The 27,259-nt window shown below is 46.1% G+C and overlaps 1 protein-coding gene across 2 annotated transcripts in view; it reads left to right on the forward strand.

Annotated features, from left to right (window-relative positions):
• Positions 1-25,158: 25,158 nt before the first annotated feature.
• The window catches only part of LOC143296016 (xanthine dehydrogenase/oxidase-like), a 103,706-nt gene continuing 101,605 nt past the window's right edge, over positions 25,159-27,259 (forward strand). Inside the window, exon 1 of one of the 2 annotated variants that reach the window (XM_076607756.1) lies at positions 25,159-25,733. In XM_076607756.1, the coding sequence (XP_076463871.1) occupies positions 25,529-25,733 (205 nt within the window). In that variant the 5' untranslated portion in view covers positions 25,159-25,528. The remainder of the gene's footprint in view (positions 25,734-27,259) is intronic. The other variant, XM_076607757.1, reaches the window with a different exon arrangement.

The raw sequence follows: 27,259 nt of genomic DNA on the forward strand, positions 1-27,259 counted from the left end.
CACTCTGTAAAAATACTCGGTGACCTCATGCAATGGCCACTCTGTAAAAATACTCGGTGCCCTCATGCAATGGCCACTCTGTCAAAGAACTTACCGGAACCAGTGTAGAATTGAAAATTCCCTCTCCGAACTTAAAACAAAAACACAACACTTAAAGAGTCCTATTGAGAACAATAGGGACATCTGGTCCCAATTACACGAGAAAACTCCATCCGGAAACTTATTTACTGGGTTTGCAACAGTTATAAAATAACTATGATAAACTGTATTATTGTATCTTATTTTGGTGCGGTCAGAGTTGATGCCGTAATTGTCAGACATTAAGTTGCTACCGTTTGCAAGAATGAAAAATACAGTTTATGAGTCTAGATGCGGGTCAGTTGACCTGAGCTCCTCATTTTTATCTTGTTCACACCAGACACACCGGGTTTACAGCCGTTAAATATTGAAAATCAAAACGAGGCACACGGTACATACTTTTGTGATTGTGTGTCAGGCACATGTGTGGAGATTTCGCAGCACACACTGCTTGCGGATAGACCCCTCCTACCCCCCTCCCCCTCCTCTCATTCCGTCCCCCTTCTCTTCTTACCAATGTGTGGTTCGTCCGTCGGGATCGACGAGGACCATCTAGTCATCCTGGGGGTGGGTGGGTTGGGCTCTGTGGGTGCGCAGATGCTGGTCAGGCCAATTCGCGCCCGGAAGGTTCTGACGCAGTGTGGACAGGGGATGGTGGCGGCTGTTGGGGACTTGCTGGCACTGCTTTTCCTGGCCTGTCTGTGTTGCTCTGCTGCAGCGATTCTGTTGGCCTCACAGGATTTGGCGCCTTTGTGGACAGCTGAACGCCACTTTGGTCTGTCCATTGCATTCAGCTCCCATGTGTCGTGGCTGATGTTGAAGGCCTTCAGAGAAGCTTTCAGAGTGTCTTTGAAGCGCTTCTTTTGGCCTCCATGGGAGCGCTTGCCATGTTGGAGTTCGCTGTACAGCAGTTTCTTGGGGAGCCGGTGGTCTGGCATGCGAACTACATGGCCTGCCCAGCACAGCTGGTCCTGCATCAAGATGGTGTAGATGCTGGGCAAGTTTGCACGAGTGAGCACCTCTGTGTCAGGGATCTTCTCTTGCCACTTTATGCCGAGAAGTTTACTGAGGCTGGTGGTGTGGAAGTGGTTCAGCTTTTTGGCGTGGCGTTTGTAGACCGTCCATGATTCACATCCATAGAGCAGTGTGGTGAGAACTATGGCCTTGTATACTTTGAGCTTCGTCTCCAGGGTGATGCCTCTCCTGTTCCAAACGTTCTTATGGAGTCTGCCGAAAGCAGCGCTGGCTTTGGCGAGTCTGGCATTCACCTCGTCGTCGATGACAACTGTGCGAGAAAGTGTACTGCCCAGGTATGTGAACTTGTCCACCGCATTCAGTCGTTGCCCGTTGATGAAGATGTTTGGTTCAACGTAAGGCTTTCCTGGAGCTGGCTGGTGCATCACCTCAGTCTTCTTTGTGCTGATTGTGAGGCCAAAGTTGTCACAGGCAGCAGAGAACTTGTCGACGCTGTGTTGCATGTCAGCTTCGGAGACAGCAATGAGAGTGCAGTCATCAGCAAACAGGAAGTCGTTGACGGTGTCTGTCCTCACCTTGGTTTTTGCTTGAAGCCTCCTGAGGTTGTAGAGTAAGCCATCTGTGCAGTACCTGATGCCAATGCCTACGTCAGCGTCTGTGAAGGCATCTGTCAGCATGGCTGAAAACATGAGACTGAACAGGGTGGGGGCAAGAACACACCCTTGCTTGACTCCGTTGGAGACAGGGAATGGTTCTGAAGTCTCTCCGTTGTCTTGGACTCAGGGCAGCATCCCATCGTGTAGTTGCCGTATGATGGTGATGAACTTTCTGGGACATCCGTACTTCGCCATGATTCTCCAAAGGCCATCTCTGCTAACAGTATCGAAGGCCTTGGTCAGATCGACATAGGTGGAGTAAAGGTCGGCGTTCTGTTCCTGATACTTCTCCTGGACCTGCCTGGCAGCAAACACCATGTCGATAGTCCCACGTTCTTTCCGGAAGCCACACTGGCTCTCTGGTTGGAGACCTTGCTCAAGGTGCGCTATGAGACGGTTGAGTAGCACTCTGGCCAGAGTCTTGCCTGCGACGGACAGCAGGGATATTCCACGATGGTTGTCACAGGCCTGACGATTTCCTTTGCGCTTGTACAGGTGTATGATGGAAGCGTCTTTGAAGTCCTGTGGAACTGCCTCATGCTGCCAGATGAGCTGGAATAGCTGATGAAGCTTCTCAGTCAGCGCCATACCACCTTCTTTGTAGAAGGGGGGTTAGGGGATGCACGGGAGGGGTAGTACCTCTAGGGTGGGGCTTGTCACGCTCTTCCGGGAGTGGTTCGTCCTCTGTTGGTCCCCACCGGCACCCAGCTCTCACTTATGGGTCCTAGAAGCTGCTAGCATGCGGCAGCGCCCAACCCCCGGGCAACGGCTTTGACAGGCTGGCTAAACTAGGTGAGGGTAGCCGACGGGTCTCAAACCCTCGGTGAGTTAGGGCTTGTCTGCCCAAGCATGTGAAGACTGGATCCGGCGGACTCTGCGGAAGAAACCTTCATGGTTCAACGGAGAGGAAGGCGGTTGCAGCAGAGCACTGTGGAGTGCTGAGGGCAGGGTGAGGCACATAGGACATCCTGGTCATCCACTGCATCCGTTTCCATCTCCAGTCGTCTTGACCTCGTCTTTTCACTGGATACAGACGGTCTCGGACGAGAGAGTGAGGTCGACGGTGCGCAACTCCTCCTCACTATAAACAAAGTCATCGCGCAAGTCATCAGTCATCCTTCATCCCATACCATCATTTTCCCCAAGCCCTGTGGCGACAGACGAGCGACGAAGCGACAGGTGTGGGTACACTGGCAGTCGTAGCCGCGGACCTGCACACAGGCGGCTCAGGCCATAGGGTCGTTTTTCACCGACTGGAGCAGTGGTGGAGATCGGCAGCCCCCTGAGCGACTGAGCAGCCCTCTTCAGGACAGCACTGCTCACCTCCATAGCATGAGGAAGGGGCTAGAAAAGGTGCCCTAAACATTGCCTGCTCCACACCACCCTAGTCAGCATACAAGCGGTCGACACACAAAGGAAAGAAAAAAGAAAACAAGGAGCACCCCATTGACCATTGCCACATGGAACGTGCGTACGCTTCTGGACAGAGGCGACTCGGACAGACCACAGAGACGCACAGCACTCATTGCAAGTGAACTAGCCAGGTACAACATCGACATCACTGCCTCAAGTGAGACCAGACTGGCAGAAGAAGGCGAACTCTGTGAGCGAGGCGCAGCCTACACCTTCTTCTGGAGTGGTCGCGGACCTGAAGAGAGACGTGAGGCTGGAGTTGGCTTTGCAGTGAAGACAACCCTCGTTGGCAAGCTGGCTGGCCCCCCGAAAGGAGTGAACGATCGCCTGATGACGATGAAACTCCCTTTATGCAACGGGAAGAAGTTTACCACCATTGTCAGCGCCTATGCGCCCACCATGACCAACCCGGATGAGATCAAGGACAAGTTCTACGAGGACCTGAACGCTGTCATCACCACTGTTCCCAACGCAGACAAGCTCATCATTCTTGGTGACTTTAACGCGAGAGTTGGCTGTGACAGCACCTCCTGGGAAGGCGTGATTGGGAAACATGGGGTTGGCAACTGTAACAGCAATGGTCAACTACTTCTCCAGACATGTGCCGAGCACGACCTTATCACAAACACCGTCTTCTGCCTCCCTACCCGTAACAGGACTTCATGGATGCATCCTCGCTCTTGGCATTGGCATCTCATCGACTTTGTCATCGTCAGGAAGAGGGACAGGCAGGACGTACGAGTCACAAGGGCCATGTGCGGCGCCGAGTGCTGGACAGACCACCGCCTTATCGTCTCCAAACTTAACCTCCGCATCCAGCCCAGGAGACGGCCTCAGGGTATGAAAGCACCCAAACGCCTGAATGTCAACAAGCTGGAGCTAGGCAACATCAAGCAGAGCTTTGCTGACACCCTGGAGGAACGCCTTGAGTCCACTGTGCTGGACAACCAGAATGTGGAGGCAGCATGGGGCGCGCTGCATGAGACGGTGTACAACACTGCCATGGAGTGCCTTCTGCCAGGAAGCACAAAGACTGGTTTGATGAGAACTGCATTGAGATCAAGCAGCTGCTGGAAGACAAACGCCAAGCCTACAGAGCCCACATTGAAGATCCCAAGTCACAGTCAAAGAAAGACATACTGAAGAGCGCACGCAGCACCATCCAGCTGAAGTTGCGGCAGATGCAGGATTCCTGGTTGAGCAACAAAGCTGATGAGATCCAGGGCTTTGCAGACAGGAACGACATGAAGAACTTCTATAACGGCCTGAAAGAAGTCTACAGTCCCACCACCTCCGGATCTGCTCCACTCCTCAGTGCTGATGGTTCTACCCTAATCACTGACAAGGACGGGATCCTTGAGAGATGGGCTGAACACTTTGACAGCGTACTGAACCGCCCTTCCACCATCAATGATGAAGCCATCGACCGACTCCCCCGGGTGCCAGTCAGTGAGTCGTTGGATGCCATTCCAACTTTGGAGGAGACCCAGAAAGCTATCCGTCTGCTATCCAATGGCAAAGCCCCTGGCTCAGACTCCATTCCAGCTGAGATCTACCAATACACTATGCTGAACTCCTTCCTCTGACACGCTGTAAACCCCTTCTTCCTTCTTCTCCTTCTACTCCTACACCCCTACCACCTTTAACACTTTAATTTACAGAACTGACGACCAGTCATGTATGCTCAAGTATGTCACTGACCACGATCGTGAAATTGACCCCAGTCATCAGAACATTCAGAGAACAAGAAGGTGGTATGTTCCTTAACAGCGATAGCGTTTCCTTTCACGCAAGTGACAGGGGTGTGATGCACTTTGCTGGACGTGACGTGTTCAGGTCATGCTGATTTGTCATTGAAGCCACTGTCAAGGTGGCAAATATGACTTTATTGGTGCTTCTGTGCACTAGTTCCTGTGTACCAGTACTCGGTACTTCTCTACACTACTGAATTCGTGTGTAACAGCATTTGGTACTTCTGTACACTAGTTCCTGTATAACAGTGTATTGTACTTCTGCACACTAGTTCCTGTATAACAGTGCATTGTACTTTTGCACACTAGTTCCTGTATGACTGTACTTGGTAATACTACACACTATTTCCCGTATAACAGCAGTGGCAACTTCTGCACACTAGTTCCTGTATAACAGTGCATTGTACTTCTGCACACTAGTTCCTGTATAACAGTGCATTGTACTTCTGCACACTAGTTCCTGTATAACAGTGTATTGTACTTCTGCACACTAGTTCCTGTATAACAGTGTATTGTACTTCTGCACACTAGTCCCTGTATAACAGTGCATTGTTCTTTTGCACACTAGTTCCTATATAACAGTGTATTGTACTTCTGCACACTAGTTCCTGTATAACAGTGCATTGTACTTTTGCACACTAGTTCCTGTATGACTGTACTTGGTAATACTACACACTAGTTCCTGTATGGCTGTATTTGGTAATACTACACACTAGTTCCTGTATGGCTGTACTTGGTAATACTACACACTAGTTCCTGTATGACTGTACTTGGTAATACTACACACTAGTTCCTGTATGACTGTACTTGGTAATACTACACACTATTTCCCGTATAACTGTACTTGGTAATACTACACACTATTTCCCGTATAACAGCAGTGGCGACTTCTGTGCACTAGTTCCTGTATAAACAGTACTTGGTACTTCTGCAGACTGCATGACAGCCAGTTGCGTCTGACTGTGATCATCAAAACAGTACACGAGGCAACTGCTGTCCTGACTATCTGGGCTAGAATATGTTTGCAGTGGACTTTCTTGTTCAAGTTTCATTCCCACTCTCTCGGCCAAGAAGGCGTTAGGACAGTTGGCGCTGGGATGGTCCCCGAAGGCTACAGCACTGAGAGCCAGTGAAATCTTGCCTTCTTGGTTACTGAAGATTTTGTGAAGAAAGTGTGCCTGAGCGCTTGTCCGAAATCCTGTGAGCTTGACCCTATCCCGTCTTCTTTGTTGGTTGAATGTATTGATGTTCTACTGTCATATATTACTCATGTCATCAATTCTTCCTTACTGTCTGGTTGTTTCCCTGAAAGCTTCAAATCTGCTGTTGTACGTCCACTCATCAAGAAACCATCTTTGGATCATAATTGTTTGAACAATTATCGACCTGTTTCTAATCTGTCATTTTTATCAAATCAAAACTGCTAGAAAAGATCACATTGTCTCAGCTCTTAGCTCATCTGGAACAAAATGGTTTACTTAATTCCCACCAGTCAGCTTATAGCTGTGGTCATAGTTGCGAAACGACCCTTCTTAGAATAGTGAATGATTTGCTTTCGGGATTTGATGAGGATAAGATATCTGTTCTCGCTGTCTTAGATTTGTCAGCAGCTTTTGACACTATCGACCACTCTATCCTCTTGAACAGACTTAAAACTTCCTTTGGTATTCGTGACACTGCACTAGCATGGATCACGTCTTACTGTCAGATCGTACACAGAAAGTGTGTGTAAATGGTAGATACTCTGGAGTATCTGCCTTGAAATATGGTGTCCCACAGGGGTCCGTCCTAGGTCCTGTTCTTTTCAGTTGTGCTGTATGTGGCTCCTGTGTCGGATGTCATCAGTCATCATGTGATGTCGCATGAGAGCTTTGCTGATGACACTCAACTTTATCAGTCAGCTTCCATAGCTGAATTTGATGCACTGGTGACTCAAACACAGGAGTGCATTGCTGGCCTAAAGGACTGGATGACTCTCAACAAGCTGCAACTAAATGATGATAAGACTGAATTTATGATAACCTGTCCAAAGAAGTTTCGTCAACATCCTTCCTTTCCTGACTCTGTTCTGATCAATAGCACACCTGTTTCACTTTCTCCTTCTGTTCGCAATCTTGGTGTAATCCTAGACCAGCCTCTTTCCTTCCAACAGCACATTTCGAATATCTGTGAAGTTGCCTATTTTGAACTGCGTAGAATCAGCTCCACCCGCCACTATCTCTCAACCGATGCAACCAAGACACTTGTATGTTCTCTGGTTCTCTCAAGATTGGATTACTGCAACTCTCTTTTGGTCGGCCTTCCCAAATATCTGTTAGACAGACTCCAACGAATTCAGAATAACGCTGCCCGACTCATTTGCAGAGCTTCTAAATTTGACCATGTTTCTCCCTTCAGTCTCTCCACTGGTTGCCTGTTTCTGATCGAATAGACTATAAGCTATCCACTCTGACCTTTTCTGCAGTCCAAGTATCTTTCTGAACTCCTCCATATCTATACCCCGTCTCACCAGCTCCATTCTTCCTCTGATACTCGACTTCTCAGGATACCTCACGTCAGAAGTAAGACCTGTGGACACAGATCGTTTTCTTTTCAATCGCCAAAGACGTGGAACAAGCTCCCTGATAACCTCTGTCATTCTGATTCCCTCGCATCTTTTAAATCTCGTCTCAAAACTCACCTTCTCCCTCAGCAAATAGTTCAATTGTGGCAGGTCCACTTCCTTTGCGTTTGCTGTGCTTGACTATGTGTGTATACATGTATGTGTACATAACTACGTTAAAGGGGTGGTGGGTAGGGGTTGTACGGGTAGGTGTAGAAGGTGAAGGGGTAGAGTAGGATAACAGGCAGAGGACAGGTGCACAATCCACTCTCTCCTCGTACCACAGCAGGGTCTTTTAGAAAGATGAACTGAGGTGTTCATTTCTCTAAGTTAACAGCACACAGCCCCCATGGTACTGTCTTGACTGTCCGGCTTTCCTGGCCTGCTCCAAGCAAGGAAAAAGAAGAAACTCCACTTGCCTATTCATTTTACCCTCTTCACAAGTTGGTGCTGTATGCACACTATCTTCCGACCCAGAACGTTTCCAACTTGCTGAAGTTAACAGGCCAATCTGGGACCAACAGTGCTAGATTTGCACGTCCAGCACTTTTCTCACAGAACCCACACATGCATAACAGATATGCACCAAACATGCAGTTTCAATGATATGAAAGCACAGTCAAATACACATAAACGTACATGAGTCCCAACACACACACCCACCACACACATACACACCACACACACATTACCCTACACCTCCTCTACCCCCTCCTCCACACACTCATTTCTAGGCTACGTATCGCAGCTTCCACAGCACACACACACACACACACACACACACACACACACACACAGATGAACACTTACTTGTACACGCACACACACATACTCCCATATCCCCCACCCCCAACCCCACACACATATATATACAAAATAGACATGTGTGTCTTCATGTTTTACATTTATTTGCTTATTTATCATCATTGTTGTCTTATTTATTTATTTATTTATTCATTATTATTATTATTGTTGTTACTACTACTTTTTTATATTGTAATAATTTATCTATTTATTTACTTATTTATGCACGCTTATCTATTATCTATTCACTTTTTTTTCTCAAGGCCTGATTAAGCGCGTTGGGTTACGCTGCTAGTCAGGAATCTGCTTTGCAGATGTGGTGTAGCGTATATAGGTTTGTCCGAACAGTATATAGATTTGTCCGAACGCAGTGACGCCTCCTTGAGCTACTGAAACTGAAAACTCTCACAGAACCCTGCATTGCCAAGGAGAAGGTGAGTGGAGGGAGTGTGTGTGTGTGTGTGTGTGTGTGTGTGGGGTGATGAAAAGAGGAAGGGAAGGAGGAGGAAAGATCGCCCAGCCCTGATTCTGTTCTAAACAGCTCATGATAAACACACCACACCGTGTGGTGACCATTGAGGCAGATGCCATCCTGCCAGAGATCGACATGGGAGGTGGGGAGGGGGGGGGGGGGGAGAAGAGTAGGGAGGTAGGAAGGAGGGGTCCATCAGTGAGCAGTGTGTCTGAGAAAATCCCATGCTTTTACCATTGGCGCCTGACACACTATAACAACTACATGCATGTATATGAATGTGTATTGTGTGTGCGTGTGTTTATGTAAGTTTGTGCCTGCCGATGTGTGCGTATGTGTTACGGTAGCTGTTAGATACACATGTATGTTAAAATGTATGTATGCAGTGTGTGTGTGTGTGTGTGTGTGTGTGTGTGTGTGTGTGTGTGTGTAGTCACATTTTGGTGTGTGTATGTGTGCTTGGAATCTCATGGAAGGACAGAAAGACCAATGACTTTGTCAAGAGCCAAATAACTATGCTAGCGGGTCCACTGGAACCACTCTTAGCAGTGGTCAAAAGGAGGAAGCTGTCATGGTTCGGGCATGTGACACGCCACAATTCACTGCAAAAGACAGTTCTACAGGGAACGCTAGAGGGTGGTAGGCGAAGAGGGAGGCAAGCCAAATGCTGGATGGACAACATCAAGGAATGGACCAATATGGATAGCGCTACGCTGATACGACAGGCAGAAGATAGAACCGGATGGCGTCGTCTGACTACGGAATCGTCCCTCATGTCTCCTCTACGCCCATCCCGGGCAGGAGAATGAATGGAATGGAATGGAATGTAACATAGATGTAATGTTTTATGCTAACAAAAGCGTTTTTGTAAAGCACCTAGAGCAGATTTTTGGATAGTGTGCTATATAAGTATCCATCATTATTATTACTGTTTGAAAGTCACACTCCTTCATGAGAGACTAAGCTGTAAACGAATCTCCTGTGCAGTAGAGACATCATTGGTAATACAGCCCTCACTTTGCTGTTGGTCCATCTGTAAGCTGATGTCAATTTCGGATAAGCGTTTGTGCCGCGAGACACAGTTATGTAGATTAGTTCCTGTATGACAGATGGTAGGTATATCATTTCATATCTACACACACACTGCAGACGATTTTTGGAGAAATTTGACCTGCCCGTTCCATCTGTTAACACACACACGCGCGCGCGCGCGGACGCGCACCCCCACCCCCCCACCACACACACACACATTACTGTGGAACTATCTAAGATACGGTGGGTGGTTCCAGGCCAAACTGCCATATGGTTTGATTTGAACAAGTCAGCCAGTAAAACAAAGATCTAATGTTTGCTGAAGTGGCGTCTGTGAAATGAAATTTTGGTACAACTGAGGTTAGTTGGAACTGTGTTTGAAACAATTCTGTTCATTCCATCGGGAACAATTCTGTGCATTCAACTGAAAATAATTTCATTCATTCCATCTAAACAATTCTATGCATTCCATTTGAAACAATTGGTCAGGGAGCGAAACGCATGCCAGTGATTTTCTGATTGGTCGGACTGGAGAGTCAACGGATCTTCACTTTTTGGTTTGAGAGAGATGCGAGCATGAAATTTGTAGAGAGAATGCTGTAGGATGAAAGTAGGATGAATGTATCTGGAATCTGAAGTGCCAGACTGTTGAGTACCAGTGACCCTCCTTGTGTTATTTTGTTTAGCTGGCTCCCTCCTCAGGATTCAAAATGTAAGTTTTCGTTCTTCGTCTGAGCTTGTCTTTCATTATTGTGTCTAGATCTAAAGTGACGTTGATTTTTTTGAAGTAGTTTAGGAATTGAACTGAATGAGAGAGCGTTAGGCCGGTGGTAAGAATGTGTTCGTGATTATATTTGTTGTGAGAAAGGGGTTCCGGAAGAATAAATGTGCAAGAAAGGAAGACTGATGAAAATGATTTGGTTATTGTCCTTGATCGGAATTGGTAGCAGAAGGTGTGAGGCTGGGTATGGGTTCCATTTTTATATGTAACAGAAATCTTATCCGTGATAATTCTTTTAATTCCTTTGGAAATGTTTCTGCTCATTCCATTTTTTTTTTTTTCCATTGGAAACAATTCTGTGCATTCCATTGGAAATAATTCTTTTCTTTTCGTTTCAAACAATTCTATTCTTTCCATTTCAAACAATTCCGTGCATTCCATAGGACCTGCCCTCGTGCCGATGACAAAAACAGCCAGTGTCACGGCCAGCCATGCTGACGACCTTGACATTCGTGCTCCTCTCGTCAGTGATGCAAGTGACAAGCTGGGGTGACTTTCATCGCTGTCACCTGAAGAAAGCCACTGATCCGGGGTATCAAGTGACATGTGCAACTCGCGAAATCGTACTAGTTGGGTTCCTTGAATAAAAATCCTGCACTTCGTGATAAAGACACGATAATTAAGATACATGTACAATAAGCCCTAATGAACCCATTAAGCTGTACATGTACAGTAAGCCCTAATGAACCCATTAAGCTATACATGTACAGTAAGCCCTAATGAACCCATTAAGCTATACATGTACAATAAGCCCTAATGAACCCATTAAGCTATACATGTACAATAAGCCCTAATGAACCCATTAAGCTATACATGTACAATAAGCCCTGATGAACCCATTAAGCTATACATGTACAATAAGCCCTAATGAACCCATTAAGCTATACATGTACAATAAGCCCTAATGAACCCATTAAGCTATACATGTACAGTAAGCCCTAATGAACCCATTAAGCTATACATGTACAATAAGCCCTAATGAACCCATTAAGCTATACATGTACAGTAAGCCCTGATGAACCCACTAAGCGAGGGATCCACTTTCCCAGTGGCTTATGGCAAGCGTAAAAATTAATTAGAATTGGGAGGGGGGGGGGGGGGGGGGGGGGGGGGGGCGTGACCCAGGCCTGACCCGCAGCTGTCAACACCTTCCCGATTTCAGTGACTGGCGCTCAGCGCGCACTGTGGTTTGGTTCTCATCGCCCATGGCAGACCAGAAACTGAAGTACGGCTATCTTTAGCGGCAAAACTGAGTTAGATTATTATAATATATAAAGTTAGCTCGCTCTTGTAATGTTCTCATATTGAATTATGTCCATTATTGTTAGTTCCCTTTAACTAAGAATTAGAGGTCACGTGATGAACCGGAAGCAGCCGGTCGTAATTCGGGCAGACAGCATGACACTCCATTATGTTGAAATAAATACTAAAAACATCTAAACAAAGAGACTTCGAGTGTATGTGTACTCTACATTTGGCGACGAGTGAGTAACCGAACACCGCGCAATGGGAGAAAACGAACAAAATGCAGCAGCAGCAGTCAGAACTGTTGCAAACATCTCCGTGCCGTCCGTGTCTCCGTTCGACCCACATGGTGATGTTGCTAGCGTGTTTCAGCGTTGGGAAAGATGGCTTAGAAGCTTCGAACTTTTTGCTGACGCTTCAGGATGCACTGACGGAAGACAGAAGAGACAACTTTTGCTTCACTGTGCAGGTACAGAAACCCAAGAAATATTTTTCACGTTCGACCCACAACCGCCAGAGTATGAACAGGCAGCAGAAGCACTGACGAACTATTTCAAACCGGCAAAGAATCTCCCGTACCTCCGTCACATGTTTCGTCAAGCAAAGCAGAGTGACAATGAAAGTGTAGCACAGTATGTTACCCGACTTCGTCAACTAGCCAAGGACTGTGACTTTGGCGATGGCACAGCCGACTTCATACGTGACCAAGTGATAGACAAGTGTGCTTCTGACAAACTCCGTACTAGGCTACTAGCAGAAAAAGACTTGACACTGGAAAAATGTCTGTCCTTAGCCGCTTCCAAAGAACTGTCAGAACAACAGTCCCAGTTGATAGCAGGTGAAAGAGAAAACGTATTTGCAGTCAGACAAAGTAGTGGCAGAGGCAGAATTGACAGAAACACTGACAGTAGCAAATACAGAGGTAGTAGAGGTGCAAACAGTAACGCTAGTAGCAGTGTGAGTACCCACTCAAGTATCAAGTGTGGCCGATGCGGACGTGCAGGACATAAATCTTCTGAGTGTAGATGTTCACAAAACGTGACTTGCTGGAATTGCAATTTGAAAGGCCATTTTGCTGCCCAATGCCGCAAACCAAAACGAGAAACAACCGAAGGCCAACGAGGTCAGCGACAAAACAGAGGACGAGCTGGAAGGAAAAACCGTGGTCGACTTCACTTTGTGGAGGAACAACAACAACAGTCATTGTACTCGGAACAACAACCTTCATCGGACTCAGATGAATACGTCTTCGCAGTTGAGCCAACCCCCAATGAGGTAACAGTACTGATTGAGGATGAACCCATTAACATGATCGTGGACAGTGGCGCGTCGGTCAACATTCTCAACTCTACAGCAGCTGCCAAACTGAAGCAACGAGGTGCCGAATTCGAGGAATGCAAGCGTACACTATACCCCTATGGATCACCACCGATAACAGCCAAGAAAATGGTGAAAGCAGAAATCCAAGTCGCAGGAAAGCAACCAGTCACAGCTGAGTTCTTAGTCATTCCGGGCTCTCAACCGCCGTTGCTAGGACGACAGACGTCAGAAGAGCTTGGGATCCTGCAAATTGATGTGAACTTCATCCAGAAAGACATTCTTAGCAAGTATCCTGGTATCACTGAAGGCATAGGCAACCTCAAAAACGTTGAAGTGACAATACATGTAGACAAAAGTGTACCCCCTGTTGCTAGAAAACACTCGCGAGTACCGTTCCATCTCAGGAGCCAAGTGGAGAAAGAGCTTGAAAAACTTGAAAAGGAGGATGTCATAGAAAAAGTGTCAGACTCATCGACAGAATGGGTTTCAAGAATAGTGACTGTACCGAAGCCAAAGAAACCAGCCGAGATACGACTCTGCGTAGACATGAGAGACGCAAACAAGGCAATCATGAGGACACGTCATGTCACACCAACGATCGAGGAGCTGGTCACCGACTTACACGGCGCAACAGTTTTCAGCAAGATCGATTTGAGATCGGGCTACCATCAACTGACACTCAAACCTGAATCCCGGGGAATCACAACGTTCTCTACACACTGTGGACTTTACCGTTACAAACGTCTCAGTTTTGGCATAAATTCAGCCGCAGAGATCTTCCAACACACCATACAAACTGTGATAGCTGATGTAGCAGGTAGTCGCAACGTCAGTGATGACATCATAGTTTTTGGCAAAGACGCTGAAGAACATGATAGAAATGTGCACAAGCTACTCACCACTCTCCATCAAGCTGGGCTGACCGTGAACAGTTCCAAGTGCCAGTTCAGAAAGAAGGAGATCGAGTTCTACGGATTCATCTTTAGTGCCGACGGACTCAGACCTGACCCAGCAAAGGTCGCCGCGCTCAAGGACGCCGCAGAACCTCAGAACAGCTCCGAACTCCGTTCGTTTCTTGGAATGGCGCAGTACAGTGCCAGGTTCATTCCGAACTTTGCAACCATCACAGAGCCTCTCCGTCGTCTCACCAGACAAGACGTGCCGTGGAGCTGGGGCGAAGAAGAAGCTAGAGCTCTGTGTGCCGTGAAACAAGCACTGTGTGAGTCAGCAACCCTGGTGTACTTCGACACCAGCAAGAAAACTGTGATACTGGTGGACGCCAGTCCTGTGGGCATCGCCGCTCTTCTTTCTCAAGAAAACAAGCCAGTATGCTACGCCAGCCGGGCCCTGAGTGAAGTAGAACAACGCTACTCTCAAACGGAGCGAGAAGCGCTAGCCATCGTATGGGCCTGTGAACATTTTGACATCTATGTTCGTGGCAGCAGCTTCACAGTGGTCACCGATCACAAACCCCTAACCACCATCTGGAGCAAGCCGTCACCCCCCGCCAGAATTCAAAGATGGGCCATGCGACTTCAACCCTACAAAATGGAGGTCGTGTACAAGCCAGGCAAGGACAATCCGGCAGACTACCTTTCAAGACATCCAATCCCTGGCACCGTCTCATCCAGAGAGGAGAAAGCAGCGGAAGAATTCGTACAGTTCGTCACCGACACGAACACCCCAGTCGCCATCACTACAGAAGACATCCGGAGAGCAACCACAGGTGATCCCACACTGGTGAAGATCATGGAGTTGGTCCGAACAGGCCGATGGCACACATGCCCACCAGACATGCAGGCGGAAACATTCCGAGCATTCTGCAACGTCAAAGACAGTTTGAGCATCAATGCTGAGCAAGACATCTTACTCCAGGGAACACTAGTGGTCATTCCGAGTGCGCTACAAGACAAAGTCATCAAGTTAGCTCATGAAGGTCACCAAGGTATCAACAAGACCAAGGCGCTCCTACGCTCAAAGGTATGGTTTCCAAACATGACTACAAAAGCTGAGAAGGCCATTCGCGAATGTATTCCATGCCAAGCAAACACCAACAGGAGAAACATGGAGCCACTTGCCATGTCTGAACTCCCCCCAGGACCCTGGCAGCATCTCAGTATGGACTTTTGCGGACCATTACCAAGTGGCGAGAGCCTTCTGGTAATCCAAGACGAATACTCCCGGTATCCAGTCGTCGAAATCGTTCGCAAGACAACCATTGACTCCATCATTCCAGTCGTGGACAAAATTTTTGCCGAGTTCAGTTTCCCAAAAATGATCAAAACAGACAATGGACCACAGTTCCGATCCACTACATGGAAAAACTTTCTGACACAGTGTGGCGTCAAGCATCGCAAGATCACACCCTTGTGGCCAAGATCAAACTCGCAAGCAGAGACGTTCAACAAACCGCTTCTGAAGTCAATTCGTTCTGCCAAAATCCAACACAAGAACTGGGAACAGGACATGTATGTGTTTCTTCGCATGTACAGATGCACACCACACGCAACTACCTGTTTCTCGCCGTACTACCTGATGTTCGGACGAGAACCGAGAACCAAGATGCCACAGCTGCACGAACCATCGAGCAGCCCAGTCGACAAAGAGCTACGACAGCGAGATGGTGATGCCAAGAAAAGGATGAAGATTGCTGCTGACCGTCGTCATCACGCCAAGCCCAGCAGAATCTCTGCAGGAGATAAGGTCCTGGTTCGTCAGGCCAAGCAGGACAAGTTCTCCACTCCCTTCTGGCCTAAGCCGCTCATTGTCACAGCGAGCAAGGGCTCTATGGTCACTGCCCTCAAACCCGATGGCTCTACAGTGACCCGCAACGCTGCGATGTTCCGGAGGCTTCCTGACACGACACAGCCCGCGATGCAGGAGGACGAGGCCCTCACCGAGGATGAGGACATCCCCAGCGACGACGTCATCGCCGCAAGAGCAGCCGTCGCAGAGGACATCATCACCAGCAACGGCAGTCGCATCAAAACCCCACCCCGCAGACTTCCCAGTTCCCCGCCCGTGGCCATACAGACTGAGAATTTAGTGCCACATCCCAGCCCCAAGCCCCAGTCAAATTCCAAACATATTCCCCAGTCACTCCCCAGTCCAAAGCAGCCGAAACCCAAACCCCAGTCGCAACCCCAACCCCAACCCCAACTCCGCAGGAGCAGTAGAAATGTCCGCAAACCAGGACACTTGCAGGACTATGTGCTAGATCAGTAACCGTCATGGACTATCGCTCCAGCATCACTACCATCAGCAGTACCCATCTACACCTGGCCGCTGATATCATTGGATTTACCTGGTCATCAAATTCTGTGTTCTTCATTGTGGTGCATAGTTAGCTAGGTATAACCCTAGAAAGGCCCTACTGGCTCGGTTTACCTAGACCATAACTCCAGCATAGCTGTGGAGTTATAGAGTAGGCGCAATTCTTTTTTTGTTTTAATTTATCATTTAGATCACTCTTTTCATGCAAATAGGTGGAGGAGAAGCTGATAATCATTACGCATTACAGGCAAACAAAATAATGAACCTGGTGATTCCTGTTATTATCATGCACTTCAACAAAATAATACTTTGCACCAGTAAACACTAGATTAGTGTACATGTATTTGGTTATGTTGGTTTGTTTGATGAGCAATGGAACTTGACTCAATGCTGAATCTATTGGACTATGCCAAGAAGGCTTCGTTTCATTTTGACATGGCTACGGAGACTGTTTCCAAAGATAAACCTTTCTTTAATTTTAACTTCAAGTTCAAACGTTGATTCATATTATTTTTGGGCTGAGTGTGATAATTCATTTCATGTTTAAAATAACTGAATCCTATCATTTATAAAAGTCTCTTGATCAAAGTTTCAATGTTGTTAAAGCAGGAGCTTGTTTAAGCAGGAGCTTGTTTTCTTTTTCTAAGTCAATTCAATTTAAATTTAAATCATATATTATGTAAAGTTTTCATTCAATGTTGGGAGGGATGTAATGTTCTCATATTGAATTATGTCCATTATTGTTAGTTCCCTTTAACTAAGAATTAGAGGTCACGTGATGAACCGGAAGCAGCCGGTCGTAATTCGGGCAGACAGCATGACACTCCATTATGTTGAAATAAATACTAAAAACATCTAAACAAAGAGACTTCGAGTGTATGTGTACTCTACAGCTCTGTGTTAAATAGTCAAGTTGGTTGTTTATTGCAGGTCCCCACATCAACCTCTTTTCAAATAATAATCTACAGAAGTAGTGCGGCATACACTATTTGATTATTAATTATTTTTTTGTCCAAATCCCGCTTCCCTCGACCAGCCTCTCACACACACCCTTCCGATATTATGTTTTTTCTCTCTAATCACTGCCACTCACCGTCTCCATTCTACATTTTGTACCGACTCTATCTTTTCCACATTCTGTTCTCTCTCTCTTTTCCTTTCTCAGTCCCCTCCCCCTCGCCCCCCCTCCCTCCCCTCCACCTCAGCTGCCTCCCTTTTCATTCGAACTAGTATACAGAAATGATGATTTCTAATTAATAATAACAATCATCATCATCATGATAGAAATGATAATAATCCAAACAAGAGAGGCAAGGCCTTCAAGACTCACATGCGATATGCACTTTATCAAAGAGAGGAATCATTTATGGAGAGAAAAAAACAAAACAAAAACAAAAAAAACATGCCAAAGGGATAATCTGGCGAAAAGACTCACTGATGTGACCTTGGCCTTAGACATCAAACTTTGCATTGTATTGATGTTCTGGCCAAAACAAACAACAACATGGTATACCAATGAAAACTGGATGGAAGAAACAAAGTTCTCTTATCCTTTTTCCTTATAGTCTATGTTGTGACCTTGATCTTTGACTTTGCTTCTTTTCATAGGTGTCACCATGACCAATCATTGTACCAAGTTTGCTGAAGAATATCTATAAAAGACCTTCTCTCTCTTGCATGCAGAAATGTTTCCTTTGAATATCGTATGCTAGGTATACCTTGACTCTTAACCTCTAGCTGATTTTGAATGCCAGTCACAAGACCAAGGTTGATTAAAATTGAATTCATATCACGCTCTCTATCTTACATTTTTCTATTTTGCCAAGTAGTGACATTGACCATTTCATTTTACCATATAATCATGACTTTAATAAGGGTCGTTTTCATACCTGCCATCCTGTCAAGTTCATTTCCTATGCCACTTGCATCAGTCAAGAAAAGGCCGTAAACATGTATAAATACACGCGCGCGCGATCAGTCATGCCAACATGACTAAAAACTTTGCAAGATAAGCCGGCAGAGGTCGGTGAAAGATCGTTGCAGTGAAATTCATATTCATGCTGTCGAAACCTATTTCAAAATCAGGTCACTCACTGTGTATTTGTGTGTGTGTGTGTGTGTGTGTGTGTGTGTGTGTGTGTGTTTGCCATTGTGCTTGCGTGCGTGTGTGCCGCTAAGAGAATTGACCAGTTAATCAGTATGATTAGGCAGATCGGTCACTGACTCCCTCACCCCTATATATATATATATATATGTATATATCAACCTACACCCTCCCACTCGACCCCACCCCCGCATCCCCCTCGCTACCCAAACAGACGGACACACAGACACTCGACACTTAAGTGGAACGGTCTCTCCCTCTGGCATAACTGACAGACAACTGAAGATAGGTACAAACTTTTCATGTGAACTATCTATCTTCTGCAGATAGCCCACAGAGAAGCTGACAGCTGAAGACAGCCACTGAAAAACGACCCACACCCACTCAAACTTTACAATGAATGATGGAAAGACTGAGGAAAAGTTTTGATGACAGCACAAGCAAGCAGACGACATGCACGAACATTTAAAGTTCGTTCAGTTCGCAGTCTTTAAAAGACATTCGACTATCGATTAACCGACACGAGCATGTGTTCCATGTGGCGACACCTGTATCCAGTTGTTCAGAACCAGACGGACAAAATTCAGTCACACGTTGTCACTTACTTTTGACTCATCTGTGCTTTTTACACAACGTAAAGTATCCGAGTGAAGAGACTTCCATGCTGGCAAATAAACGAATGCTCAGCCGAAAATAAGAAAAAAAAAAACAGAAGCAGATTTCTGCATTAAAGTTTGTTGTGATATAGGGCGATATCCGGTTGTTATTTTGTTGCTGTTGTTGTTGTTGTTGATGATGATGGTGTTGTTGTTGTTGTTCAGTGTTGTTTTGTATCAATGTTTTCTTTCATTTTCTTGTTTTCTTTCTGTTTTGTGCGATCAGTTCAACCAGGATCGTTCAGGATGCACAGAATACCAAATACTTTTTCGTGAGGAAAGACTATCATCTACTTTGTGATGTACTACACAGGAACAATGCAGGACAAGCACAGTCCACAGTCCATCAGTATGAATTGTGATAAGACAGGGGATATTTGACTGCTTTGTTGACGTAGACCTCACACACTGTCAGCACAATTATGCATATGCAATAACCACAGTTGAAGGCTAGACAGGAAATATTGTACTATAGATAAACATTGATGTACGATTAAAGCAGGCTATTTAACAGTATTTCAGAAGAATCGATAACGAGAATGGAAAGCATACGTGCACGCACGCACGCACACACACACATACACACGCACGCGCAAACACACATGCATCGATATGTCTGTATACACACGCAGAGCAAGATTTGTTGTTTTATTGACAAAATGTATCCTTCATTTGTTGATGGATAGACAGTGTGATGATCCGAGCTGAAGCTGACGTGGAGTTTGTTTGCTTGCCTGCTGGGAGCTGATCTCAACACCAAACACTGATTTCACTACCTCTGTCTGCCTGTCTGTCTGTCTGTCTGTCGGTCTGTCTCTTTATCTGTCTATATCCTGTCTTTGCTTCCCTCCCTCTCCCTGTCTGTCTCTCTCATCCACCCACACCCCCTCTCCCTGTCTGTCTCTCTCACCCACCCACACCCCCTCTCCCTGTCTGTCTCTCTCACCCACCCACACCCCCTCTCCCTGTCTGTCTGTCTCTCTCACCCACCCACACCCCCTCCCCCTCTCCCTGTCTGTCTCTCTCACCCACCCACACCCCCTCTCCCTGTCTGTCTCTCTCACCCACCCACACCCCCTCTCCCTCTCCCTGTCTGTCTCTCTCACCCACCCACACCCCCTCTCCCTGTCTGTCTCTCTCACCCACCCACACCCCCTCTCCCTGTCTGTCTCTCTCACCCACACCCCCTCTCCTTCTCCCTGTGTCTCTCTCACCCACCCACACCCCCTCTCCCTGTCTGTCTCTCTCACCCACCCACACCCCCTCTCCCTGTCTGTCTGTCTCACCCACCCACACCCCCTCTCCCTGTCTGTCTCTCTCACCCACCCACACCACCTCTCCCTGTCTGTCTGTCTCACCCACCCACACCCCCTCCCCCTCTCCCTGTCTGTCTCTCTCACCCACCCACACCCCCTCTCCCTCTCCCTGTCTGTCTCTCTCACCCACCCACACCCCCTCTCCCTGTCTGTCTCTCTCACCCACCCACACCCCCTCTCCCTCTCCCTGTCTGTCTCTCTCACCCACCCACACCCCCTCTCCCTGTCTGTCTCTCTCACCCACCCACACCCCCTCTCCCTGTCTGTCTCTCTCACCCACCCACACCCCCTCTCCCTGTCTGTCTCTCTCACCCACCCACACCCCCTATTTTCCTCCCTCTCCCTCTCCGTCTGTATCTCTTTGTCGCTGTCTCTGTCTCTCTCCAGCTGCCTTCTGCATTATCAAATGCTAAAAGAACTGGCAGGGCTGTTATGAGCATTGCATTTAGTTTATTACTAAATGCTCCATACACAAAATATTGTGAAAATATTGAATGCATTTGCAAGGCACGTTTAACGGTAGAGCACGTTTTAACCCGCTGTTTACACTTGAAACCTTTTTTGCCTCCAGAAATTACTGAACACGTGTTACCAGTTTCAAATGTGAATTTTTTGTCAGTAGAAAAAGTTCTCTATTTCAAAATGTTCTTTATTAAGCAGGAAGTTGTTTCCACTTTTTCTTTCTTTCTTTTCAGATTAAAAAAAAAAATTTCATCATTTAAAAAAATCTGCTATTGAAGTGTGGTAATCAACAATACGGTATTGCTATTGTGTTTAATTTTTAGATTGAAATATTATATTACTGTAACTGTACAGTTTACAAAATGAGCCTGTTGAATGTGTAGCCGTACTCTACACATTCAATTGGTTTGTTCGTACTGGTGTGTGTGATTAGAGTTTATAGCCCTGAAGAGGCCTTCACAGTCCACAGGGCTCCGAACAATGTGAGATTGAAACTGAACAAAAATGAGCTGGCCACAACTGTCGTGCTTTGTTACCGGAGAGAGTTATGTCATGTCAATGCAGACAAGTATGTGGTTGCTGTGATCCGCCACAGTCCAAGTCGATGACTGAAGACGTGGTGGAAATCGACTGGAATCTTTGTACGTGATGTCAAACAGCATCACAAGAAACTTTGATCTGCCCAACCAAGCGAGAATGTGCTGGTTACGCCTATGTTACTGAAACCCTTGCTGATTTTTTAAAGATGATGACACTGAGCAGAGCAGAGTAGGGCCCTCCAATGGCTGTTTGAAGGGCAGTGTGCCCCAATGCCGGAGGTCAGTGACATCAGCGAACTGAGTAGCTACATTCATTTTAGTGTTGGAAATGAACTCAGACAAAATGTTGTTTTTTTTAAAGGTCACCTTGGACAATAAAACAATGTGAAAGTTGTACTGGGCCAAAGAAAAAAAAGGGCCCTTCAAATCCAGGGAGAAAAGGGTTTATCCATTTATGACCTACACACACACACACACACACACATCCTTGTGGAGCGCTCAGTAACTGTGCAGCTTAGTTCGCAAATAGACTCACGTCAAATGATCCAATTGCAAACGACACTATTTTGAAGATTCCTGTCAAAACTGACGTTCTGCTATGTCACCAACATGCTTCTTATATTCTTCCAGCACTGGCAATGCACAGTTCATTCAATATGTCCAATCAAAGCAGCTCAAACTGTGTCGATGTTCAAGTCTTTTTACTTGCTTCCCTTGATTTTAGGATTTTCAGGATCGCACTTTTGTGAACTTGGTTGTGCAGTAATGCGTGAAGAGAAGAAAGAGCGCGGAAAAAGTCAGAAATAACTGAACTGATGGTTGACTAATTCTTTTAAAAGGATATCCATTTAGGTAGCAAAGCGAGGTCGAAGCGGACGTTAGTTGTGAAACGTGTGGTGAGAACGTTGTGAAGTGGGGCGGAACACGATCTGTTGGCCGCAATTACACTCTGTTCGCAATTTGGCCTTCCTACCCTGTGTAATGCAGAGTAAACTTCACTGAACACGATCTGTTGGCCGCAATTACACTCTATTCGCAATTTGGCCTTCCTACCCTGTGTAATGCAGAGTAAACTTCACTGAACACGATCTGTTGGCCGCAGTTACACTCTATTCGCAATTTGGCCTTCCTATACTGTGTAATGCAGATTAAACTTCACTGAACACGATCTGTTGGCCGCAATTACACTCTATTCGCTATTTGGCCTTCCTATACTGTGTAATGCAGAGTAAAAAAACTTCACTGAACACGATCTGTTGGCCGCAATTACACTCTATTCGCAATTTGGCCTTCCTACCCTGTGTAATGCAGATTAAACTTCACTGAACACGATCTGTTGGCCGCAATTACACTCTATTCGCAATTTGGCCTTCCTACCCTGTGTAATGCAGATTAAACTTCACTGAACACGATCTGTTGGCCGCAATTACACTCTGTTCGCAATTTGGCCTTCCTACCCTGTGTAATGCAGAGTAAACTTCACTGAACACGATCTGTTGGCCGCAATTACACTCTATTTGCAATTTGGCCTTCCTACCCTGTGTAATGCAGAGTAAACTTCACTGAACACGATCTGTTGGCCGCAATTACACTCTGTTCGCAATTTGGCCTTCCTAACCTGTGTAATGCAGAGTAAACTTCACTGAACACGATCTGTTGGCCGCTATTACACTCTGTTCGCAATTTGGCCTTCCTAACCTGTGTAATGCAGATTAAACTTCACTGAACACGATCTGTTGGCCGCAATTACACTCTGTTCGCAATTTGGCCTTCCTACCCTGTGTAATGCAGAGTAAACTTCACTGAACACGATCTGTTGGCCGCAATTACACTCTGTTCGCAATTTGGCCTTCCTACCCTGTGTAATGCAGAGTAAACTTCACTGAACACGATCTGTTGGCCGCAGTTACACTCTATTCGCAATTTGGCCTTCCTACCCTGTGTAATGCAGAGTAAACTTCACTGAACACGATCTGTTGGCCGCAATTACACTCTGTTCGCAATTTGGCCTTCCTACCCTGTGTAATGCAGAGTAAACTTCACTGAACACGATCTGTTGGCCGCAATTACACTCTATTCGCAATTTGGCCTTCCTACCCTGTGTAATGCAGAGTAAACTTCACTGATGAGAAACACATTCAGCACTGAAAACGCCGGAAAGAAACAGAAGCACATTAAAGACTAAAATTTTACTAACGATGAAATAACATCGGATTATAGATTGGAACTATATCTTCAACAAAGTAAAATATGAAAATACAAAATGTATAATTACAAATGAGTAAAATCAGAATAAGTGCTCATGATTTCTACATAGACAAGGGAAGGTACAGCAACATACCCGTGCCAAGAAACGAACATGCAACTGACGTGTTCTGAATTTGTAAACGCCCAGGGCTTGTTTTCAAGATTAGGTGTGAATGCTCATAATGATTAATGATGATATGCTGGAAAATGAAAATTCACTTCCGCTCAAATGCTATCATTTTGCCATCAGAATGTATGAAACTGAACGACGTCCAGCTTCACTGCACCCACAACTGCTTCAAGAAGAGACATTGACTCTTTGTGACTGTCTTGTAAACCTGCTGGGTTTTGATGACACTGATTCTGATCCATGAACACATTCCTCACGAACACTCATGCATGTGTATGGCGGTCAGAATACGATAAAACGTGACCTGGGAAATGCCTTGCTGCCAGCACGAGAGCGCTCAGACACACCCTTATGCACTTGCATCACCTGAGGCGCCACGAGAAAAACATGCAATCATAATTATGTGTGTCAGCGTGAGTGTGTGTGTGTGTGTGTGCACGTGGAAAACAAACCAACGCGAGTGTGTGTGTGTGTGTGTGTGTGTGTGTGTGTTGGTTGGTCATTTATGTTACGGATGCTCACTAAAGTGATGTCAGACGAAGGGAAAAAAGTGGGCAGTGTATGTGTTTCTGTGATGGGAACGTGGATTAACTGTATGCATTTACAAATGACAAGAACTAGAACTTTAGAATGGAGACTGATGGACATTTTGGGAAGTTGGGAACAAACTAACTGTGAGTCCAACAAATCCACCATAAAATCATCGCCGGAACTAGTCAACTTGAATGTCAGAATAATGCACAAGCCCGTCCAAAATGATTTTCTCCATTAGTTTTCACACATGTCATGTTAATGCAATAGGCATGTTATTTGTTTTATGTTGGTACTGCATTGACCTTGTTTTAGTAATGGGGCCACACTTGTCTCCTTCCAATAGTTAATTAAGCATTTTGCCACTGTCCCAACATTTTTGGAATAAATTATGTATATGAATGATAAAAGAACTTGACCTCAGTGGTAATTATTTTATCATTTGGTTTGAAATTGCATTTGATCTAGCTGATGTCTTTTTATTTGGAAACACTTGAAATGAATGGGTTCTTTAAGCTCTTGAAGTGTTAATCGTGATTGATACAGCTGGTCTTTTATTGGATAGGAATTCTGCATGTGTCAATTTGTGTGTGTGTGTGTGTGTGTGTGTGTGTCAGTGTGTGTGTGTGTAAGAGTGTTAGACAGACGGATTCGGAAACAGAAAGCGGCGAAGAGGCATCGACACAAACTCCCTCACACACTGAGCTGGCACAGACCTGGTTTCCCCAGCCGTGTAGAAGGCGCAAAGTGTGAGTGATGCACTCAGTGACCAAGATTCTCAACACACACGGACTTGTCGGGTCATTTGCTCTCAACTTATATAACTCAACCAGAGGTCGGTCGAACTGGCCTTGATTCGACAGTTTATTTACGGGGTGGGCGGTACCGCTGGCCTGGCCTGGATTCAACAGTACAAGAGTTCTACAGCACGGATTGACCCCGATTCCACAAGGCAACACGGGCTGTGCTTGCCTGGAAGCTTAGGGGTGCGGTGTGGTGTGTGTGTTTGCCCGCGCCCTGCCCCTCACCCCCTCCCCCTCCCCGACAGGTTTCACAGCAGGAGTCACAGGACCCGCCACTGCTTCGTGGGAGCTGCTCAGCGTTGAGGGGGAAGCCTCAGTCATTCTCTCTCTGTGTGTGTATGTGTCTCTGTGCGTGTGTACACAACACACACTGCGGTGCGTCAGTACTGTGTTTTGTCTCTGCTGAGTGTGTGCGTGTCTGTGAGCTGGGGAAGAGGGAAGGAGTCGTGTTTCCAACACACTACGTACCACCACCAGCACCAGCACACCATGACTTCTGCAGGTCAGCAAACACCCCTGCTCTTCTTCGTCAATGGCAAAAAGGTGAGGGAGTCCGACTGTTGTCAACCTCGGACCTAGATTGTCTCACACACTGCACATACACACACGCACACAGACACACAACTACGCCCCCCACCCCCACACAGACATACACACGCACGCACGCACACATACACGCGCACACACGCACGCACACACAGATACTGTGACGCGCTCTGGCACACACCGACACAAGTGCACACACACACGCACTGCACTGCTTGAGTGCAAACACATACACTGACACGCGCGCGTGTGTGTGTGTATGTGTCTGTGTGAGTGTTTTGCCATTGCTTTTTTCTTCTTCTTCTTTTTTTTTTTTTTTCACTTTTCCTTCTTTTTTGCCCTTGAGGGCTGGATGTAAAAACCCAGCTGTGCTCACTCCACTACCCTCTTGAAATAAAAACTCGTTTCGTTTCGTTTCGATAGCGTAGAAGATAGAATAATCAGTGATGGCACAAAAGCATAAAACAGATTCAAAGACTACGTGTTTTACATCAAGTTAATTACACACACACACACACACACACACACACACACACCCGGCACCCCCCACCCCTCCCCCTCCACACACACACACACACACACACCCGGCACCCCCCACCCCTCCCCCCTCCACACACACACACACACACACACACACACACACACACACACACACACAGAGCTTACACAAGGAACTGAGAAGAAAAAAATAATGATTTAATGCACAGACGCATCGTAAAACAGACTGCACAGCGTCAGTATTACATTACTTAACTTGTGAGTCACACACACGCACGCACACACACACACACACACACACACACACCGTCACACACTGACACACACACACTGACACACACAGAGACTCGTAACACACGCACACTGACACACACTGACACACACACACACACACACCATCAATAAAAGAAATGGGCGTCTCTACAGCTGTTTTGTTGATTTTAATAAGGCATTTGACAATATATGGCATGATGCACTTCTTTTGAAACTAAACAAAATTGGGATAAATGGAAAATGTTTCCACATTATAAAAGAGATGTACCAAAATTCAACTGTATGTGGTAAATCAAACGAGGGGTTCACAGATTCTATCGCAGTTAAAAAAGGAGTGCTTCAGGGAAATGTTATTAGCCCCACGCTATTCAATATTTTCATTAATGACATAAGAGAATATATACACGATGACACCTCACCATACATCAATGAAACAACCAAGACTCAGATCCCTTATCTGTTATATGCGGATGACATTGTGATGCTCTCGACAACAAAAGTCGGACTACAAAATAAACTAGACCAACTACATGAATACTGTTTGCAATGGGGGCTTAAAATCAACAGGGACAAAACAAAAGTCGTAATTTTCACAAAAAACGACCCCAAAATACCAGTGCTCTTTTCATGTGGCGATAACTGCATCGAAACGACGGATAGATATAAATACTTGGGAGTTATTTTTCATGAGTGGAAATTTTCACCTTGCTGAAGACCACTTAGCCAAACAAGGACATAAAGCAGCGCATGGT

The sequence above is a fragment of the Babylonia areolata genome, chromosome 21 (genome assembly GCF_041734735.1).
Source record: "Babylonia areolata isolate BAREFJ2019XMU chromosome 21, ASM4173473v1, whole genome shotgun sequence".
Taxonomy (NCBI): Eukaryota; Metazoa; Mollusca; class Gastropoda; order Neogastropoda; family Buccinidae; genus Babylonia; species Babylonia areolata.